At 52.3% G+C, this 19,568-nt stretch overlaps 1 protein-coding gene across 8 annotated transcripts in view; it reads left to right on the top strand.

Moving 5' to 3' along the window:
- The window catches only part of C7H11orf80 (chromosome 7 C11orf80 homolog), a 57,520-nt gene that overhangs the window by 13,207 nt on the left and 24,745 nt on the right, over positions 1-19,568 (top strand). For all 8 annotated transcript variants that reach the window (XM_030568754.1, XM_030568755.1, XM_030568756.1 and 5 more), the window contains one exon: positions 433-504. In XM_030568754.1, the coding sequence (XP_030424614.1) occupies positions 433-504 (72 nt within the window). The remainder of the gene's footprint in view (positions 1-432; positions 505-19,568) is intronic.

Raw genomic sequence — 19,568 nt, 5'->3', positions numbered from 1 at the left:
CAGTTTTGTAATGCAACCAGGCATTCTTTCTCACTTACAATGCATACTTGGTGTATTCTTGACATCATTATAAGTATCTAATCCCTGTTTGATTTGTGCTCAGTTCTTAGCTGCAGCGCCACTTGATGGCAGTAAATCCCATAGGCTGATCACATGTGTGAAGAAGGATTTCCTTCTATTGGTTTTGAATCTCCCACCTTTCACTCTCACCAAATGTCCCATTGTCCCTGCAGCAGGAGAAAGAGAGAACAGAAGCTCCTGTTCTCCCTCTACTAGGCCAGCCATTATAATAGAATTGTCTTGTCTTTGTCTCCTTTTTAAGATAAGGATCAGAGGAGCTGAGTGAGTTGCCTTATTTTAAAATAGTTTGGTGATACTTAAAAGTGATGCTTACTGGGTTGAAGTCCTGTCTTGTTAATTTCTGCTCTCTAGTGGAGAGAAGAGAGAGAGTACATGTATACTGAATGGAATAAAGCTCCTTACTGACCAGAGACACTATATAAGGTAAGAGATGACTTGGTCACAGCCTATATAAGTACCACCCTGGGGAGATGATTTCTGATAGCAGACCTCACAGACAAAGGCAGAACAAGTTCCTATGGCTGGAAGCTGAAGCTGGATATATTCAGATTAGAAATTAATGCACATTTTTAACAAGGAGGGGAATTAACCATTGGGACTGACCTAGGGACAGAGTGGATTCTTCATCAAGACTGGACATCTGTAGCTCATCCACCAGACCTGGGCTGGATGCATAAATCAGTGGGTGGGTTTCCGTTACCTAGGACATGCAGGAGGCACTATCAGAACAATCCCTTCTGGCCTTCAAACCTCTGAGTCTTTCAAATAGTGCAAGTGCTGTGTTATGTCGATTGAGATACTAGTTATTGGCTGGACTCTGCCTCCATCTTGATTCGGGGCTCTCAGTACTGTCGTAATATCAGTAATGGGCAAATGATCATATCTCTAGTGTCGTCATCCTACTAGTTCTACCTTTGTCCAGAAAGCCTTCCTGGAAAAACAGGTTAGAAAGTTGTTATTACAATAGCACTTAGAGGTCCCAGCTGAGTGAGGGACCCCCATCATGGTGGGTGCTGCACAGATCCTGACTGAGACTGGGGCCCCTGTCATGCCTGGCACTGCACATGTACATAGAGCTCACCGTATGTGAAGAGAAGCAGAGGGCAGCGATGGGAAGGGACTTGCCCATGGTCATACAGCAGGCAGTGCCTGAGCTAGAAATAGATTCCAGGTGTCCTGAGTCTCAGTTCAGTGCCCTCACCACTAAACCACACTGCCTCAGATGAGACCTGAATTTCTAATGTGAAGATACAGACACACAAGAAGTATTATTTCTTCTGGATTTAGACTGTGAACTCTTTGGGGCATGGACCATCTCTCGTGTGTTTATACAGCACCTAGCACAATGCCGTCCTGGTCCATGGTGGAGGTTCCTAGGTGCTATAGTAATGCAAATTATTAATAATAAATAAATAAATAATATAATAATAAATTATACCTCAGAGAGAAGCAAAGCCTCCAGAAAGGGAACAAAGCTGTGCTCTTTTCCACTGGCCTCTGTCTGGGTGCACAGTGGAGGGGAGCTGCTGTTACCATACAGATGGCCTTGCTGTGTGGTGAATTCTCCAATGCTTGGAGTCTTTAAATCCATAGTGGGCATCTCTGTACATGATACTCTATAGCTCTGCTGCAAGTGATGGTCCATGGGATACAGGGGATCAGCCTTGATTATTCAGTGGATCCCCTCTTGCTTTTAAAATCAATGAATTTCCACCATGGGCAGAATTAGGCAAAGAGAGGGTTAAATTAGCAAGTAAACCAGCAACACCACAGGGCATGAGCCTGAGCAATCCCTGTTACCAAAGATGGCCAGACATGGGGATCAGAGTAGAGTGCAACCTAACCAGGGCACTCTTCTGTCTTGGTACCGCAGAAGTTGGCACCGTTAATTCCAGCACTACGCAGGCACCATTGAGTCTGGTACCAGATGAGCCATCTACACCTGCAGCACAGCGCAGTACCAACGCTATCTCAGTACCAATCATGCTGGAGGCGTTGGGCGCTGCCAGAGACCTTCTCTCACTGTTGGTACCAGTGTCACCAGAAGTACAAGAGTTGGTGTTATCAGTGCTAGAAGTCAGGAAGGAAGCCATTGTTTGGGTCCATGACTTTGGGCGCCATCAAAAGGGAAGCTGGCTATGCTTGCTTCGGTCCACCTCAACAGCAGTCTCTGCCACTGGTGGGAACTGCACCACCATGGTCACCGGATAAAGATTCCTCGTCATTTGAGTCAGAGGTGGAGTCTAACTCCTCCTGTCCGAGGAGTCGTTCCTGCTACTTCCCCAGGTATTTCTACCCTTCCATGGACATGAGCAGAGGAGTAACATTGAGTGTGTAACCATGAGGTCATTGGGGACCTACACCAGTCCTGTGGTCCTTTTGGAACGTGGGGTTTTCACCCAGTTTCCAGGGCTCCTATTCAGTGGCCTTGGAAAGGGGCGTGGCATCATCCCATCAGCCAACCTCCCCTCCCTGGACTCTGGAACTGAGCCCAGCCTTGTACTATAAGACCCAGCACAGTAGGATCCTACAGAGGCAGAAAGGGAGGAAGAGCTTTCACAGCCAATGCTAGCCTCTACCTCCTCCCCTGACAAGGCAGTCTCAGGAGGGGGCATCAACTCCCCCTCCCCCTGATGACTATAAAACTCATCAAAAGTTGCTAAAGAGAGTGGCCTTAAATCTGGGAATACATGTGGAGGTAGTGAAAGTGTCCTCACATAGCCTACTTGATATTTTAGCTGCTATGGGCCCTTCAAAAGTAGCTCTGCCTCTCAATGAGGCCATTATGGACCCTGTGAAGCCCTTATGGCAGACCCCCACATCCCTTCCCTCCACATCCAAAAGTGCCGAACCCTGTTCCTGCCCAGGGTTATGAGTTCCCGTATTCCCATTGCCCCCCACCCCCAGATCCCCATGGTATCTGCTGCCAATGAGAGAGAAAGACAGAGTCATCAGGGTACAACCCCAAAATGAATGGATTTGGTAGGAAAATTTATTCTGCTGCAGGGTTACAACACAAAATTGCAAACCAGGAGGTGCTGCTGGGCTGGTTTGATTTTAACATGTGGGACTCTGTTCAGAAGTTCAAAGACTTGTTCCCTCAAGAGGCTAGGTAAGAGTTCTCTTCACTAGTGGATGAAGGAAGATCAGTGGTGAGGATCTTGTTGCAAGCTGCTTTGGATGTGGCTGACTCAGCAACCAGGCTCATGACTTTGGCAGTGGCCATGTGCAGAAGTTCGTGGCTGCAGTCCTCAGGACTCCTACAGGAGATCCAGCAAACCCTTCAGAACTTACCTTTTAAAGGAGCTTTGCTCTTTTCAGAATAGACTAATGTGAAGCTTCATGTGTTAAAAGACTCCAGGGTATCCCTTAAGTTGCTTGGATTGTACGAGGAAGCACTGCAGGCCACAACAGCCATCCAGTACTCTGCCCTGGCTGTCCATCGGGACCTTCAGAGGAAAAGAAGCTGGGTTTAGATATAGTCACTACCCCCTTCGAACTTGACGTCAATGTCTGCCTCTCCCAGACATCCAGGGGGTTCTAAGCAGGTGTTTTGGCAGTATGCTCGAGGACACCATACCAATTCCTGTGATGCCAGACCCAATTTCTCCTTTGTTTACAACCTGTCTTTCCCACTTCTTCAGCGCATGGTCCTGTATCACCACGGACCGTTGGGTGTTGAGCAGAGTGAATGTGTGATAAACCCTCCAGTTTATTTCTACTCTTCCTTCCCATCCTCCCTCCTCGTCCCTCTTCAGAGACCCGTCTCAGGAAGAACTTCTGGCCCAGAAGGTTCAATCTCTCCTTCAGGTGGAAGCTGTGGAAAAGGTTCCACAGAATTTAAGAGGAAAGGGGTTCTACTCCCATTATTTCCTAATCTTAAAAGCCAAGGGAGGTCTCAGATGAATTTTAGATCTGCATCAACAACAGCTCAACAACTATCTCAAGAGAATAAAGTTCCACATGGTCACCCTGGCATCCATTATCTCTTCCCTGGATCCCGGGGATTGGTACGCTGCCCTTGATTTAAGAGATGCCTACAGTAGAACCTCAGAGTTACGAACACCCTGGGAAGGGAGGTTGTTCATAAGTCTGAAGTATTTGTAACTGTGAACAAAATGTTATGGTTCTTTCAAAAGTTTACAACTGAACAGTGACTTAATACAGCTTTGAAACTTTACTATGCAGAAGAAAAATGCTGCTTTCCCTTTTTTTTTTTTTAGTACTTAACATTTAACACAGTTACATACATCATTTGCTTTTTTTGTCTCTGCTGCTCCCTGATTGCATATTTCTGGTTCCAAATGAGGTGTGTGGTTGACTGGTCAGTTCATAACTTTGGTGTTTGTAACTCTGAGGTTCTGCTATATTTTCATAATTCAATATACCAAGGACACAAAAGGTTCCTCAGATGTGTAGTGAAACACTCGCACTATCTATTCACAATCATCACATTCAGCCTGTCTGCAGGTCCAAAGGTGTTCACAGAATGTCTGGCAGTAGTGGCAACCTTCCTGACGAAGTTAGGGGTGCGGGTCTACCCTTATCTAGGTGAATGGCTGGTCGAGAGTTGGTCCAGAGTCGGTCAAAGGCTCAGGTAGTGTCCAACATTTGACTTGTCCAGTTGACTTCAAGGCCTCAGGCCTTCTGATAAATATTGAGAAATCCACCCTCACTCTGGCACAGAGTTCATTGGGGTGCTGTTCAACTCTACTCAGGCCAGAGCTTACCTTCTAGAGGGATGTTTCAAGTCAATCAGATCCCTGATAATGCACCTCAAGGGTCAAGGGGTGTAGGGCCCCAGAATAGCTAGGGATGGCCCTGGGTAAAACTTTTTAAAATTGGGAATAAAACTTCCTCTTTGTCTGTTGCTCTCCGGAGAAGGAGACACGGAGCAGCAATGCAATAAGCATGAATGCTGTGTAAGGCTTGACCTGGTATAAAAATTCATGCTAACCCTAGATGCTTTTGTTTGCTTGTAACCTTTAAGCTAACCCCCAAGAAAACTATTTTGGGTGCTTAATTTTTGGAATTGCTCTTTTAAAATCTAGCAAAAGCCTAAGTTCCAGATGTATTTCCTTCCTTTTTGTTTTTAATAAAATTTACCTTTTTTAAGAATAGAATTGGATTTTTGGTGTCCTAAGAGATTTGTACATGTTGTTTGATTAGCTGGTGGCAACAGCTAATTTCCTTTGTTTTCTTTCTCAGCTCTTCCCTGGCAGGGGAGAAGGGGGAGGGCTTGAGGAAACCCCACAGGGAGAAATTCCCAAGTTCTCCTTCCTAGGTCCAAGGGTTTTTTTTGCATTAGGGTGGTGGCTGCATTTACCAAGCCAAGGTCAGAGAAAAGCTGTAGCCTTGGGAGTGTCAAGTATTAATTTTTAAAATGCTTGCAGGCCCCTACCTTCTGTACTCAAAGTGACAGAGTGGGGATTCATTTTTCACATGGTGGCAGAGCGTTGGGATCATTTTGAACCAGAAGCACAGACCACAGAATTTTAAAAGGACACATTTTTCTTTTTGGCTGCTTGAAAGCCAGGGAGTTTTTTTTTTAATTTAATTTTATTTGCTGCCTGAGGGGAAACAGGCATGCCAAAGGATTAGCCTTCAAAGCCAGGGAGTCCAACAAGCAGGTTTTTTTTTTTTAATATTTTCTAGCTTTGTGGCAACAAAATAGTTGGACTAGAGTAGGGTAACCTGTGCATGAGATTGAGGTCGGGCATGGAAACCCTAGAATGACTAGTCTTCCCAAAGCGGCACACTATGGAGAAAACAGATCCAGATCAAGCCCAGACATCCAGCTCCATGACAGAAATGAAGGGAGGGGATGGGGAACCGGGAACTTCCCAGGAGGGAAGGGTCAGCCCTCCCCTGACCAAGATCCAGGTGCCAAGCTGGAGGGATGGCCTTAACCAAGACCAAGTTCTGACTGTGGAGGACAGGGATTTCTTCCTACAGATGATGCTCTTGGAAGTGGAGGACAAAAGGGAGGCAAAGTGCTTGGAGTTGGAAACGGAAGGAGACAGGCGAAGCGCTTGGAGGCAGAAGCGGAAAGAGAGGCAAAGTGCTTGGAGGCGGAAATGCAGGGGAAGCACTTGGAGGAAGAGTTAGAGCTGAAGCACTTAGAGCTGGAAAGGGCTAAGCTGGGTCCACCAGGTAACCCTAACAGTCCTTCTCCAGGTACCGCTCTCCATTCCAAGAAATTCCCCACATACAAGGTAGGCGATGATACAGAGGCTTTCTTGGAAAATTTTGAAAGGGCTTGCCTTGGGTACAACACCCCTATAGACCAGTATATGGTGGAGCTGAGGCCGCAACTCAGTGGACCCTTAGCATAGGTGGCAGCTGAAATGCCTAAAGAACACATGAATGAATACGACCTTTTTAAACAAAAGGCCAGAATTAGAATGGGACTAACACCCAAACATGCCCTTTGGCAGCTCAGAGCCCTAAGGTGGAAACCAGACCTGGCATTTTCCTGACACCTACCACACTGTAAAAAATTGGGATGCCTGGATATCAGGAGCAAGTGTTAAATCTCTGGAAGATCTGCCTCTCCTAATGCAAATGGAGCAGTTCTTAGAGGGTGTTCTTGAGGAAATAGAAGGGTACATCGTAGGTGGAAAGCCCAAAACTGTAATAGAGGTGGGGGAGATCGGAACCAAATGGGTGGAGGTGGCAGAGAAGAAGAAAGCTAATAGTAGTTGGTGCAGATACCAGAAAGGGAAACCCGAGATGACACCCCACCATCGGGGTCAGCCCAAAGCCCCACCTTGCAAGGAGGAGCCTTCCACACAGCCAGGGAGACACCAGATGCCCTCTCGTCCCACCACCTCACTCTCCAACCACCCACCTCACCCTAGCCCACAGTCAGCTGTGCGATGCTTTAAATGTAACGAGCTGGGGCATGTGAAGGCCAACTGCCCCAAGAGCATCAGCTGACTACAGTTCATCACCCCAGAGTCCCGCCAAGAGCCTTCAGGCCCAGATGTCTTGCAAATACCCTCAGAACGAAGGGAAACTGTGAGTGTGGGTGGGAGGAAGATTACTGCATGCAGAGACACTGGAGCACAGATGTCAGCTGTCCACCAATCCCTGGTGGACCCCAAATTCATCGACCCAGAGGCCCAAGTGATGGTGCAACCCTTTAAGGCCAACTTTTAATTTGCCTACTAGGGCTGGTCAGGAATATGGACTTTTGCAATCTATGATGATTATCCCCTTCCCATGCTGCTGGGAGAAGACTTAGCCAACCGTGTGAGGCTAACAAAAAGGGTGGGCATGGTCACCCACAGCCAGGCTAAACAGGCCTCCACACCTAACTCCATTCCTGAACCTCTTACAGGAACCCAGCCAGAAGTGGTGGAACGAGACTCCGGACAAGAGTCTATGGCAGCAGTTGAAAATCCAGTTCCTGGAACCCAGCCAGAACCAGCCCAAGGATCAGAACGTGCAGAACAGTCAGCACCAGAGCCCGTGCTTGCAACCCCACCAGAGTCAGGGGAGCCAGCACCAAAGGGCGCCACAGAGCCTGCACCTGTACCAGTGGCTAGACCAGCACAAGAAGCTCAACTGGAGCCTGAAATTCATCCTAGTGCACCAGCGGAGAGCAGTACCTAGTCAAAGGAAACAACTCCATCACCTGCATCTCTTCCAGTGGGACCAAGTCCACAATCCAGCAAGGAACTAATTCCTCTAGCCTCAAGGGAACAGTTCCAGGCAGAGCAAGAAGCGGATGAGAGACTCAAGGGAGCTTGGATGGTGGCACAAAGCGACGCACCATCTCTCAGCTCTTCTAATATGTCCAGGTTTGTTATACAAGGAGAACTCTTATACAAGGAGAATCTTTCTGGTTGGCACAAGAAGAAATGGCATCCTCAGAGACAGTTGGTAGTTCCAACTAAGTATAGGGAAAAGCTCTTGAGCTTAGCCCATGATCATCCTAGTGGTCATGCTGAGGTGAATAGGACCAAGGACCATTTGGGAAAGTCATTCCACTGGGAGGGGATGGGCAAGGATGTTTCTACCTATGTCCGATCTTGTGAGGTGTGCCAGAGGATGGAAAGCCCCAAGACCAGGTCAAGGCCCCTCTCTAGCCACTCCCCGTCATTGAGGTTCCATTTCAGCGTGTAGCTATTGATATTCTGCATCTTTTCCTAAGGAGACACCCAGAGGAAAGCTGTACATACTGACTTTCATGGATTTTGCCACACGATGACTGGAAGCAGTAGCTGTAAGCAAAACCAGTGCTAAATGCATGAGCCAGGCACTGACAGACATTTTTGCCAGGGGTAGGTTGGCCCTCCGACATCCTTACAGATTCGGGAGCTAACTTCCTGGCAGGGACCATGAAACATCTTTTGGAAGCTCATGGAGTAAACCACTTGGTTGCCATCCCTTACCACCATCAAACAAATGGCCTAGTGGAAAAGTTTGATGGGACTTTCGGGGCCACGATACATAAATTTGTGAATGAGCACTCCAATGATTGGGACTTAGTGTTGTAGCAGTTGCTCTTTGCCTACAGGGCTGTACCACATCCCAGTTTGGGATTTTCACCCTTTGAACTTGTTTATGGCCATGAAGTTAAGGGGCCATTACAGTTGGTGAAGCAGCAATAGGAGGGGGTTACATCTTCTGCAGGAACTAACATTTTGGACTTTGTACCCAACCTGTAAAAAACCCACAAAGACTGTCTAGCCCTTGCTCAAGAAAACCTACAGGATGTTCAACAAGAGCAAAAGGCCTGGTATGATAAATATGCCAGAATATGTTCCTTCAGAGTAGGTGACTGTAAGGAGGTGCCCTGGCTCCCCGCTGGGCCTGAGAGGGACAAGCCAGAGCAGGTGCCTCAGTGGGCAGAGCCACTGCTGCCTGTCCCCACCCCCCGGAAGTCAAGGGGTGGGACAGGAAGTATAAAAGCCCGGCTCATGCGCGCAGTTGGCGGCCGGCTGCCGGAGAGGACAGATGCTGGAGCCCAAGCTCCTGCCAGGCCCAGCCTACCCTGTGCTCACTACCCGGAGGAGCGCTGGCCTGACCTGCCTTGCGCTCGGTATCCGGAGGAGCGCTGGCCTGACCTGCCCCGCGCTCACTACCCGGAGGAACGCTGGCTGGACTTGCCTCATACCCGGTACCCAGAGGAGCGTCGGCCTGACCTGCCTGGCGCCCGGTACCCTGAGGAGCAGCCTGAGCTTCCCTACGACCGGGATCCTGAGGAGCTGCCTGAGCCTCCCTACGACTGGTACCCAGAGGAGCCCATGGTCTGGGACCCCCAGACGAAGCTGGCGAGAGACAGGCACCCAGAGAAGGGGAGGTCAGAAGTGGCCTGGGGGTAGCCGACCCTGGTTTGGCTCCTGAAGAGCCTGAACCCATGTCAGTGTGCTTCGGCCAGGATCCCCACTGACAGCAGCGTGCCTTTGCCGCTTCTAGGGCCCCGGGCTGGAACGCAGTGGAGTGGGAGGGCCTGCGTTCCCCCTGCCACCCTCCCAAGGGTGGTAGACTCCCCCTCTCCCTGGCCTGAGGAGGCCTTCTGTGCGGGGCTGATATACTGTGTTTGCTCAGCCTGCTGAAGGCCTGAGCCTGAACTGCTACTGCCCCGCCCTGTCCAAGGGCCTGGGCTGATATACTGTGTTTGCTCAGCCTGCTGAAGGCCTGAGCCGGAACTGCTACTGCCCCGCCCTGTCCAAGGGCCTGGGCTGATATACTGTGTTTGCTCAGCCTGCTGAAGGCCTGAGCCTGAACTGCTACTGCCCCGCCCTGTCCAAGGGCCTAGGCTGATATACTGTGTTTGCTCAGCCTGCTGAAGGCCTGAGCCTGAACTGCTTACGGCCCGCCCTGCCCAAGGGCCTGGGCTGATATACTTTGTTTGCAAACCCTTTATTCCCTCAACGCCTGCTGAGGGGTTAGGCCTACCCGGACTGCTGTGTGTAAGGAGGTGCCCTGGCTCCCCATCGCGCCTGAGAGGGACGAGCCCCGACACCGCCGGCTTACATGTGGTACCAGAAATGGGGAGTTCCGCCCAGGATGTGGGTGCGGACTCTTAACGCCGGTGAACGGGGGACTGCGGAAGAGGGAGCCCCCTCCCCCGAGATGGACATGTCCCAACTCGTCGCCTTTCTGACCGAGAGCCAGGATCGGCAGCAAGCGGCTCAGTCGCAGTGGCAAGAGGAGCAGCAGGCCGCCCAGCTCCAGCAGCAGCAGCAGCTCGTCGACTCAACAGCGCCAGCTGATCCAGGACCTGGTTCAGCAGCAGCAGGAGTTCCAGCTGAAATGCCTCCAGCACCTTGCCACGGAGTGGGCCCCCCAAGAGGGGGCCCAGTCGGGAGGCACCGATGGGGGCCCGAGCCCCCGCCCACCGATCCGACTGACCAAGATGGGCCCCGGCGATGACCCCGAGGCCTTCCTGGTCACCTTCGAGTGGGTGGCGACCGTCACGGGGTGGAACCCTGACCAATGGGCCTCCATCCTGGCCCCATACCTGACAGGAACGGCTCAGGCAGTCTATCGAGGCCTGTCTGCCGAGGCCGCCCAGGACTATAGTCAGGTGAAATCCGCTATCCTGGACGCCCTCGACGTAAGCCCAGAGACTTTCCGACAGCGATTCAAGGGCCTGACGTACCCCACCGGGGCCCGGCCTCGGATGGTGGCCCAGGAGCTCCGGGAGACCTGCCGCAGTGGTTGCAGCCCAAACGTCGAACGTCGGAAATGCTGGCAGAGCAGGTGATCCTCGAACAGTTCACTCACATCCTTCCATCGCGAGGAAGGGCCTGGGTCCTCCGTCATCGACCGGCAACACTGGCCGCTGCTGTCACCCTGATGGAGGACTTCCTAGCGGCGGAAGCGCCGGTGGGCCCAACTGGCCGAACAACCCCATCGGAGCCGGAATGCCCCAACCCCGAGAAGAAGACGACGCCCACTTGGGCTGCAGCCCCACCTGCGAGGCAGGCCCAAGCCCCAACTCCCGCTCCCTGGAAGATGCCCTGGAACCCTGCTCGGGACTCCCCCAGGATTCGGCCCCAATCGGGTCGAACCAACCTGGGGCCTTGTTTCTATTGCGGCAAGTCAGGACATCTCCAGAGAGACTGCCCCCACATGGAGTGCACCTTTGGCCAAGTCTGCTCCAGGGAGGCTTGGGCCCGTCGCCGACAGCCCGCCAAGATTACGGCACCCGTGGTGGTTGAGGGGTACCCAACCGTGGCCCTCCTCGACTCCGGCTGCGGACAGACGTTAATCCGTGACCACTTAGGTCCCCAGGCGGATGCACGCCTGGGGGAAATTCACCTGCAGTGCATCCACAGCGACATACGGCCTTACCCCAGCGCCTGGGCCCAACTGACAATAGACGGGGTGACCTGACGGCTGGTAGTAGGCCTCGCACCCAGGCTGGCGTATTCAGTGATCCTGGGTCGGGACTGGCCCGAGTTTCCGGCCATCCTGCGTCAACATACCGGAGGCGGCATGGGTCCCGTACTGGCCTTGAAAGGAGAGACCCCAGAGGAGAAGGAAGATGAGCGGGGGGCTCCCAAAACAGAGGAGGATGAGCAGGACCCCTCCGAGCACCCCGTCGAGATAAAGGATGGGGACGATGCTTCCCCGGGGGAGGCAAGGGGTCACTCGGCCCCCGTGGACTTCTGCCGGGACCAAAGAGCTGATCCCACCCTCAGCGGGGCATATGAGCAGCTCGCCGCCGTGGATGGGACTAGCCTCGATCCGGGTCGAGCAGCCCGGTGGCCACACTTTGAGTTGCGGCAGGACCGCTTGTATTGGGTCGAGAGGGACCCGCACACCAGGGAGCCCCGAACTCAACTCCTCGTGCCCCAATGTCATCGACGGGTGGTCATGAAACTGGCCCATGATCTCCCGGCTGCCGGACATCTGGGTACCGAAAAGACCCTAGCCCGAATATTGGGACGCTTCTATTGGCCGGGGATACACCGCTAGGTGAAGGACTATTGTACCTCGTGCCAGGATTGCCAGTTGACCACTCCGGCAAGGATGCCCAAGGCACCGCTGGTCCCGATGCCACTAATCGAGACCCCTTTCGAGCGTGTGGCCATGGATCTGGTGGGGCCCCTCCCTAAGAGTGTTGTGGGGTTCCAGTACATCCTAGTGATGCTGGACTATGCCACCTGGTTCTCCAAAGTGATCCCGCTCCGTAACATCACCGCCCGCACCATCGCAGGCGAACTGGTCAAGGTCTTCGCCCGGGTCGGCTTGCCCCAGGAGATCTTCACGGATCAGGGGACCAGCTTCACCTCGCGGCTGTTGGAGCAGGTGTGCGGGCTCCTAGAGATCAAGCAGCTGCAGACATTGGTATATCATCCCCAAACCGACAGGTTGGTAGAGAGGTTCAATCAAAACCTGAAAGACATGTTACGAAAATTTCCCCTGGAGGACCTCCGCCGGTGGGACCAGCTACTCCCGCCCTTGCTCTTGGCAGTGCGAGGTCCCCCAGTCCTCAACCAAATTCTCGCCTTTCGAACTATTGTATGGCTGCCGACCCCGGGGCCTCTTGGACCTGATGAGGGAAACCTGGGAGCAAACCCCTTCACCTGCCCAGGGTCTCCTACAATACGTGATCCAGCTCCAGGAGCGTCTCAAACAAGATGGGACCCTGGCGCAGACAAACTTGAAAGCCGCCCAAGAAATGCAGGCCCAGACGTACAACCGGGATGTGCGCACCCGTGACTTCCAACCTGGAGACCGGGTCTTACTCCTCCTCCCCTCCAGTGAGTCCAAGATCCTGGTTCGATGGCAGGGCCCTTATGAGGTGGTTCGAAAGGTGGGCCCCGTTATGTATGAAATTCGTCAGCCTGACCGGTGGAAAGAGCTCCAACGGTACCACGTCAACCTCCTCAAGCCCTGGCGGGAACGAGAAGGGTTGTTCATCAATCCCTATCCACCGGACCCCGAGCTAGGGCCCCAGGTACACCCCAATGAAAACCCCAAGGGATCCCAGCTTGGGGAAACGCTGACGGAAGAATAGCTCGAGCAGACCCGCTGCCTCCTTCAAGCGTTCCCCCGTACTTTTACGGCCCAGCCGGGACACACCTCCATGGTCTATCATCAGATTCAGACGGAGCCGGGGGTGGTGATCGGGGCCACGATCAGACCCTTGCCGTATCACCGAAGGCGGATCATTGATGATGAGGTGCGGGCGATGCTAGACCTGGGAGTAATCGAACCTTCGCAAAGTGAGTGGCGTAGTCCAGTCATCCTGGTGCCAAAGCCCGAAGGCTCCCAGCGATTTTGTATTGACTTTAGGCGCATTAACGCCGTCTCCAAGTTTGACGCCTATCCCATGCCCCGGATAGATGAGCTGCTGGCCCGGTTGGGGGAGGCCCGCTATATGACTACCCTGGACTTAAGCAAGGGGTATTGGCAGATCCCCCTGGAACCGGCCTCCAGGGAGAAGACTGCAATCGCCACTCTGACCGGCCTGTATCACTTCACGCGGATGCCCTTCGGCCTTCATGGGGGCACCCGCCACGTTCCAGCGCTTGATGGACCACCTCCTCCAACCACATCACGACTACGCCGCAGCCTATCTAGATGACATAATCGTCTACAGTCGGCAGTGGGAGACCCACCTAGAGAAGGTCGCCGCCGTCCTAAGGTCCTTGCAGGCAGCCGGGTTAACGGCCAACCTAAGAAGTGCCACATCGGCTGGCGGGAGACCACCTACTTGGGGTATACTGTCGGAAATGGGCAAGTGAAACCTCTCGTGAACAAGGTTCAGGCCATCGCAGCGTGTCCTCCACCAACCACGAAGCACCAAGTCCACCAGTTCTTGGGGCTGGCGGGATATTATTGACGGTTCATCCCCCAGTTTGCAGCGAAGGCCACCCCCTTGAGCGGGCTCCTCACCAAGGACAGACCTCTGAGTGTGACGAGGCTTTCCAGTCGCTTAAGGCAAGCCTCTGTAGCAGACCGGTCTTGTTTAGCCCTGACTTCCATCGACCATTCGTCCTGCAAATTGACGCGTCGGAAGTGGGGCTCGGGGCTGTCCTCTCACAGGAGGTGGATGGGGAGGAGCATCCGGTCCTCTACATCAGCCGGAAGCTGTTCCCCAGAGAGCAGAACAACGCAGTGGTCGAAAAGGAAGCCCTCGCAGCGAAGTGGGCCTGTGATGCCCTGCGTTATTACCTCCTTGGGGCCCTGTTCACCTTGGTCACTAACCACTCCGCCCTCCAATGGTTGTACCGTATGAAGGACCACAACATGCAACTTCAACGGTGGTACTTGGCTATGCAGCCCTACGCCTTCACCGTCCACCACAGGGCTGGAAAGGACCATGCCAATGCTGACTTCCTTTCCTGCTTGGGAGGTATGGACGAGCCTGGCCCCGTTGCCCGGAAGCCAGCCTTGAGGGGGGGTGTGTGTAAGGAGGCGCCCTGGCTCCCCGCTGCGCCTGAGAGGGATGAGCCACAGCAGGTGCCTCAGTGGGCGGAGCCACCGCCGCCTGTCCCCGCCCCCCGGAAGTCAAGGGACAGGGAGTATAAAAGCCTGGCCCAAGCACTCAGTTGGTGGCCGGCTGCCGGAAAGTACAGACGCTGGAGCCCGAGCTCCTGCTGGGCCCAGCCTACCCTGTGCTCACTACCCAGAGGAACGCTGGCCTCACCTGCCTCGCGCTCAGTATCCGGAGGAGCGCTGGCCTGACCTACCCCGTGCTCACTACCCGGAGGAACGCTGGCCGGACTTGCCTCATACCCGGTACCCGGAGGAGCGTCGGCCTGACCTGCCTGGTGCCCGGTACCCCGAGGAGCGGCCTGAGCTTACCTACGACTGGGATCCCGAGGAGCTGCCTGAGCCTCCCTACGACCGGTACCCGGATGAGCCCATGGTCTGGGACCCCCCAGACGAAGCTGGTGAGAGACAGGCACCTAGAGAAGGGGAGGTCGGAAGTGGCCCGGGGGTAGCCGACCCTGGTTTGGCTCCTGAAGAGCCTGAACCCATGTCAGTGTGTTTCGGCCAGGATCCCCACTGACAGCAGCGTGCCTTTGCCACTTCTAGGGCCCCGGGCTGGAACGCAGTGGAGTGGGAGGGCCTGCGTTCCCCCTGCCACCCTCCCAAGGGTGGCAGACTCCCCCTCTCCCTGGCCTGAGGAGGCCTTCTGTGCGGGGCTGATATACTTTGTTTGCTCAGCCTGCTGAAGGCCTGAGCCTGAACTGCTACTGCCCCGCCCTGTCCAAGGGCCTGAGCTGATATACTTTGTTTGCTCAGCCTGCTGAAGGCCTGAGCCTGAACTGCTTACGGCCCCGCCCTGCCCAAGGGCCTGGGCTGATATACTTTGTTTGCAGACCCTTTATTCCCTCAACGCCTGCTGAGGGGTTAGGCCTACCCCGACTGCTGTGTGTAAGGAGGCGCCCTGAGAGGGACGAGCCCCGACACCGCTGGCTTACAGTCATGGTCCTAAAAGTGCTCCACGCCAATAAGATGGAAGCGTCATGGGAGGGGCTATTTATGGTCCGAGAGCACCTGGGAGCTGTTAATTATCTCAGAGCACTCCCAGACTCTACCTTAAAACCTAAAATATACCATGTTAGTTCTCTAAAGGCCTTTTATTCCCAAGAATTCAAGGTTCTGCCATTTACAGCACAGGAAAGAGACAATGCTGAGTGTTCTGAATGAGTCTACTGACGGAAAAAGCAAAAATGGCATGGAAGAGGTAAGCCTTTCTATGACCCTTGGGTGTAAGCAGCGACAGCAAATCCAGAAGCTGTGCACCAGCTTCATGCCACTATTTTCAGCCACCTCAGGATGGACTGCACCGGCATACCACTCCATTGACACAGGTGATGCTTGCCCAATTAGAGCCCAGCCCTACCAGATGGCTCCTCAAGCCAAAACCGCAATAGAAAGGGAAATCAAGGACATGTTACAGATGGGTGTAATCTGCCCCTCTGAGAGTGCATGGGCCTCTCCAGTGGTTCTCGTTCCCAAACCAGACGGGAAATCCACTTTTGTGTGGACTACCGTAAACTAAATGCTGTAGCTTGCCCAGAAAACTATCCAATGCCACACACAGATGAGCTATTGGAGAAACTGGGATGTGCCCAGTTCATCTCCACCTTAAACTTAACCAAGGGGTTCTGACAAGTGCCACTAGATGACCCCGCCATGAAAAGGTCAGCCTTCATCACCCATGTAGGGCTGTATGAATGTAATGTGCTCCCTTTTGGACTGCGAAATGCACCTGCCACCTTCCAGAGATTGGTAGATAACCTTCTGGTTGAATTTGGGGGAATTTGCAGTAGCCTATCTTGATGATGTGGCTATATTCTCAGATTCATAGGCGGAACACCTGGAACACCTCCAAGCTGTCTTCCAGCACATAAGAGAAGCAAGATTAACAGTTAAGGCCAAAAACTGTCAAATAGGCTTAAACAGGTAACGTACCTTGGACACCAGATGGGTCAAGAAACCATCAACCCCCTACAGGCTAAGGTAAATGCTATCCAAAATTGGCCTGTCCTTAAGTCAAAGAAGCAGGTCCAATCCTTCTTGAGCTTGGCCAGGAATTACCGACGATTTGTACCACACTACAGCCAAACTGCTACCCTACTGACACACTTGACCAGGAAAAAAACAACCAAATGCAGTTCAGTGGACTAAGAAGTGTCAGAAAGCCTTTAACCAGCTTAAGGCGATCCTTATGTCTGACCCTGTACTGAGGGCCCTGGACTTCAACCAACAGTTCGTCGTAACCACAGATACATCCAAGCATAGTGTGGGAGAAGTTTTAATGCAGGAAGGACCAGATCAACAATTCCATCCTGTCGTGTTTCTCAGCAAAAAACTTTCTGAGAGGGAAAGCCATTGGTCAGTCTCAGAAAAAAGAATGTTACACCATTGTGTATGCTCTGGAGAAGCTACACTCATATATTTGGGGACGGCGGTTCCACCTGCAGACTGACCATGCTGCACTGAAGTGGCTTCACAAAGTCAAAGAGACTAACAAAAAACTTCTTCAGTGGAGTTCAGCTCTTCAAGACTTTGATTTTAAAATACAACACATTTCAGGAGCCTCTAACAAAGTGGCTGATGCACTCTCCCAGGAAGGTTTCCCAGAATCAGCAGGGTAAAAATGTCACTGCATTCTAAGTCATTGTAGTCCTTGAAATCAGGGGCAGCTCCAGGCCCCAGCATGTTAAGCGCGTGCTTGGGGCAGCATGGCGTGGGGGAGCGCTCTGCCAGTCGCCAGAAGGGCGGCAGGCAGCTCCAGTGAACCTCCCGCAGGCATGACTGCGGAGGGTCCGCTGGTCCCACGGCTCCGGTGGACCTCCCGCAGGCGTGCCTGCGGAGGGTCTGCTGGTCCCGCGGCTCGTGGGAGGTCCATCAAAGCGGCGGGACCAGCAGACCCTCCACAGGCATGCCTGCAGGGAGGTCCACTGGAGCCGCCTGCCACCCTCCTAGTGACCGACAGAGCGCCTCCCGCAGCATGACACCCTGCTTGGGGCGACGAAATGTCTAGAGCCGCCCCTGCTTGTAATGTAAAAAGTACTGTTTAGTTCTTCATGTAATTATTAGTAAAATTAGAGGTGCACATATCTTATTAACTCTGTTTCCTAAACCTCCAGGAAGAAATCCCAGCTGGTGTGGACCCAACCTGAATCAGGCTGGCCAGCACCGTCTGTGATTTGGGGGGCATGTGATAAATGAAGTGTGTGGGGGGGAGCTCCCTTTGATGGACACCCAGTCAGCTGTAAAATCCCTCTTAGTAACTGTCCTCTACTTGCTTTACGTGTAAAGAGTTCAAAAGTCCCCCAGGTAAGGGAAAAGAATAAGTGGGCACCTGACCAAAAGAGCCAATGGGAAGGTAAAACTTTTTAAAATTGTGAAAGAAACTTCCCCTTTCTCTGTTGTTCTCCAGAGAAGGAGACATGGCGCAGCAATGCTATAAACAGGAATGCTGTGTAAGGCTTGAACCAGGTATAAAAATTAATCTTCCAGACCTAGAAGAAATCATTGGACAGGGGATGTTTAAATAGATGCGATTAGGTTTATTTCTGTTCATTTTTTAAGGCTTGTGGACTCCTCTGTGCTAACCCTAGATGCTTTTGTTTGCTTGTAACCTTTAACCCCAAGAAAGCTATTTTGGGTGCTTAATTTTTGGAATTGCTATTTTAAAATCTAGCGAAAGCCTAAGTTCCAAATGTATTTCCTTCCTTTTTTGTTTTTAATAAAATTTACCTTTTTTAAGGACAGAATTGGATTTTTGGTGTCCTGAGAAGTTTGTGCACGTTGTTTGATTAGTTGGTAGCAACAGCTAATTTCCTTTGTTTTCTTTCTCAGCTCTTCACCGAGGGTTTGTGTGTGCGTGAAAGGGCTTGAGGATACTTCACAAGGAGAAATTCCCAATTGCTCCTTCCTCAATCCAAAGGGTTTTTTTGCATTTGGGGTGGTGGTAGCATTTACCAAGCCACGGTCAGAGAAAAGCTGTAACCTAGGGAGTTTAATACAAGCCTGGAATGTCAAGTATTAATTTTTAAAATGCTTGCGGGCCCCCACCTTCTGTACTCAAAGTGACAGAGTGACAGACCTCTCAATCATCAATGACAGTTTGGTTTTAGAGGCATCAGCACTAGGGTGGGGAGCTCACCTGTGGCCCCTCAGAACTTAAGGTCTTTGATCTCCAGAGGAAATTTCAGTCCACATCAGTGTCAGGGAACTTAGAGTGGTTCACCTAGCATGTCAGGCCTTCCTGCCCCACATTATGGACAGAAACTTGTTTGTTCTCACGGACGACACTATAACCATGTTTTATCTCAACAGGCAAGGAGGAGCTCGCTCTTCCCTTCTTTGTCAAGAAGCGACTCAGCTATGGGGAGTTTTGCATGGCCCGTTCAATCAACCTCAAGGCCTATTACCTTGCAGGAGCACAAAACAAGCTGGCAGATCACCTCAGCAGGTCTTTTTCCAGTCACCCCAAGTGCTCCCTTCACTCGGATGTGGCGAGAGATGTTTTCTGGCATTGGGGGACTCCCCAGATAGACCTATTTGCAACTAGGTACAACAAGAAATATCACCAACTCTGCTCCCTCCCAGGCCACAGACCAGGTTCTCTCATGGATGTTTTTCTGCTACCATGCATGGGACATCTTTACTATACTTTCCCCCCTATCCCTCTTGTGCACAGAGTACTGCTAAAAATCAAGTGGAACCAGGCCCTTCTTGTTCTGATAGCCCCAGCATGGCCCCACCAACACTGTTTCTCATAGGCCTCTCAGTGTCAACTCCAATCCTGCTGCTTTTACACCCGGACCTGATTTCTCAGGACTACGGTTGGCTGCTCCACCCAGACCTAAGCTCCCTTCAACTAACAGCTTGGAAGCTTCATGTCTAAATCCCAGAGAGCACACTTGCTCAGAGCAAGTTTGTCAGGTTCTGTAATAGAAACCCCTCCACCAGGGCTACTTACCTTTCAGTGTGGAAGTGGTTTTCTCTCTGGGCGTTTCAACGTGGAGTCTCACCCACACAGTCATCCTTAC

Source organism: Gopherus evgoodei, chromosome 7, assembly GCF_007399415.2.
Source record: "Gopherus evgoodei ecotype Sinaloan lineage chromosome 7, rGopEvg1_v1.p, whole genome shotgun sequence".
Taxonomy (NCBI): Eukaryota; Metazoa; Chordata; order Testudines; family Testudinidae; genus Gopherus; species Gopherus evgoodei.
This window is presented reverse-complemented; position numbering and strand designations above follow the sequence as displayed.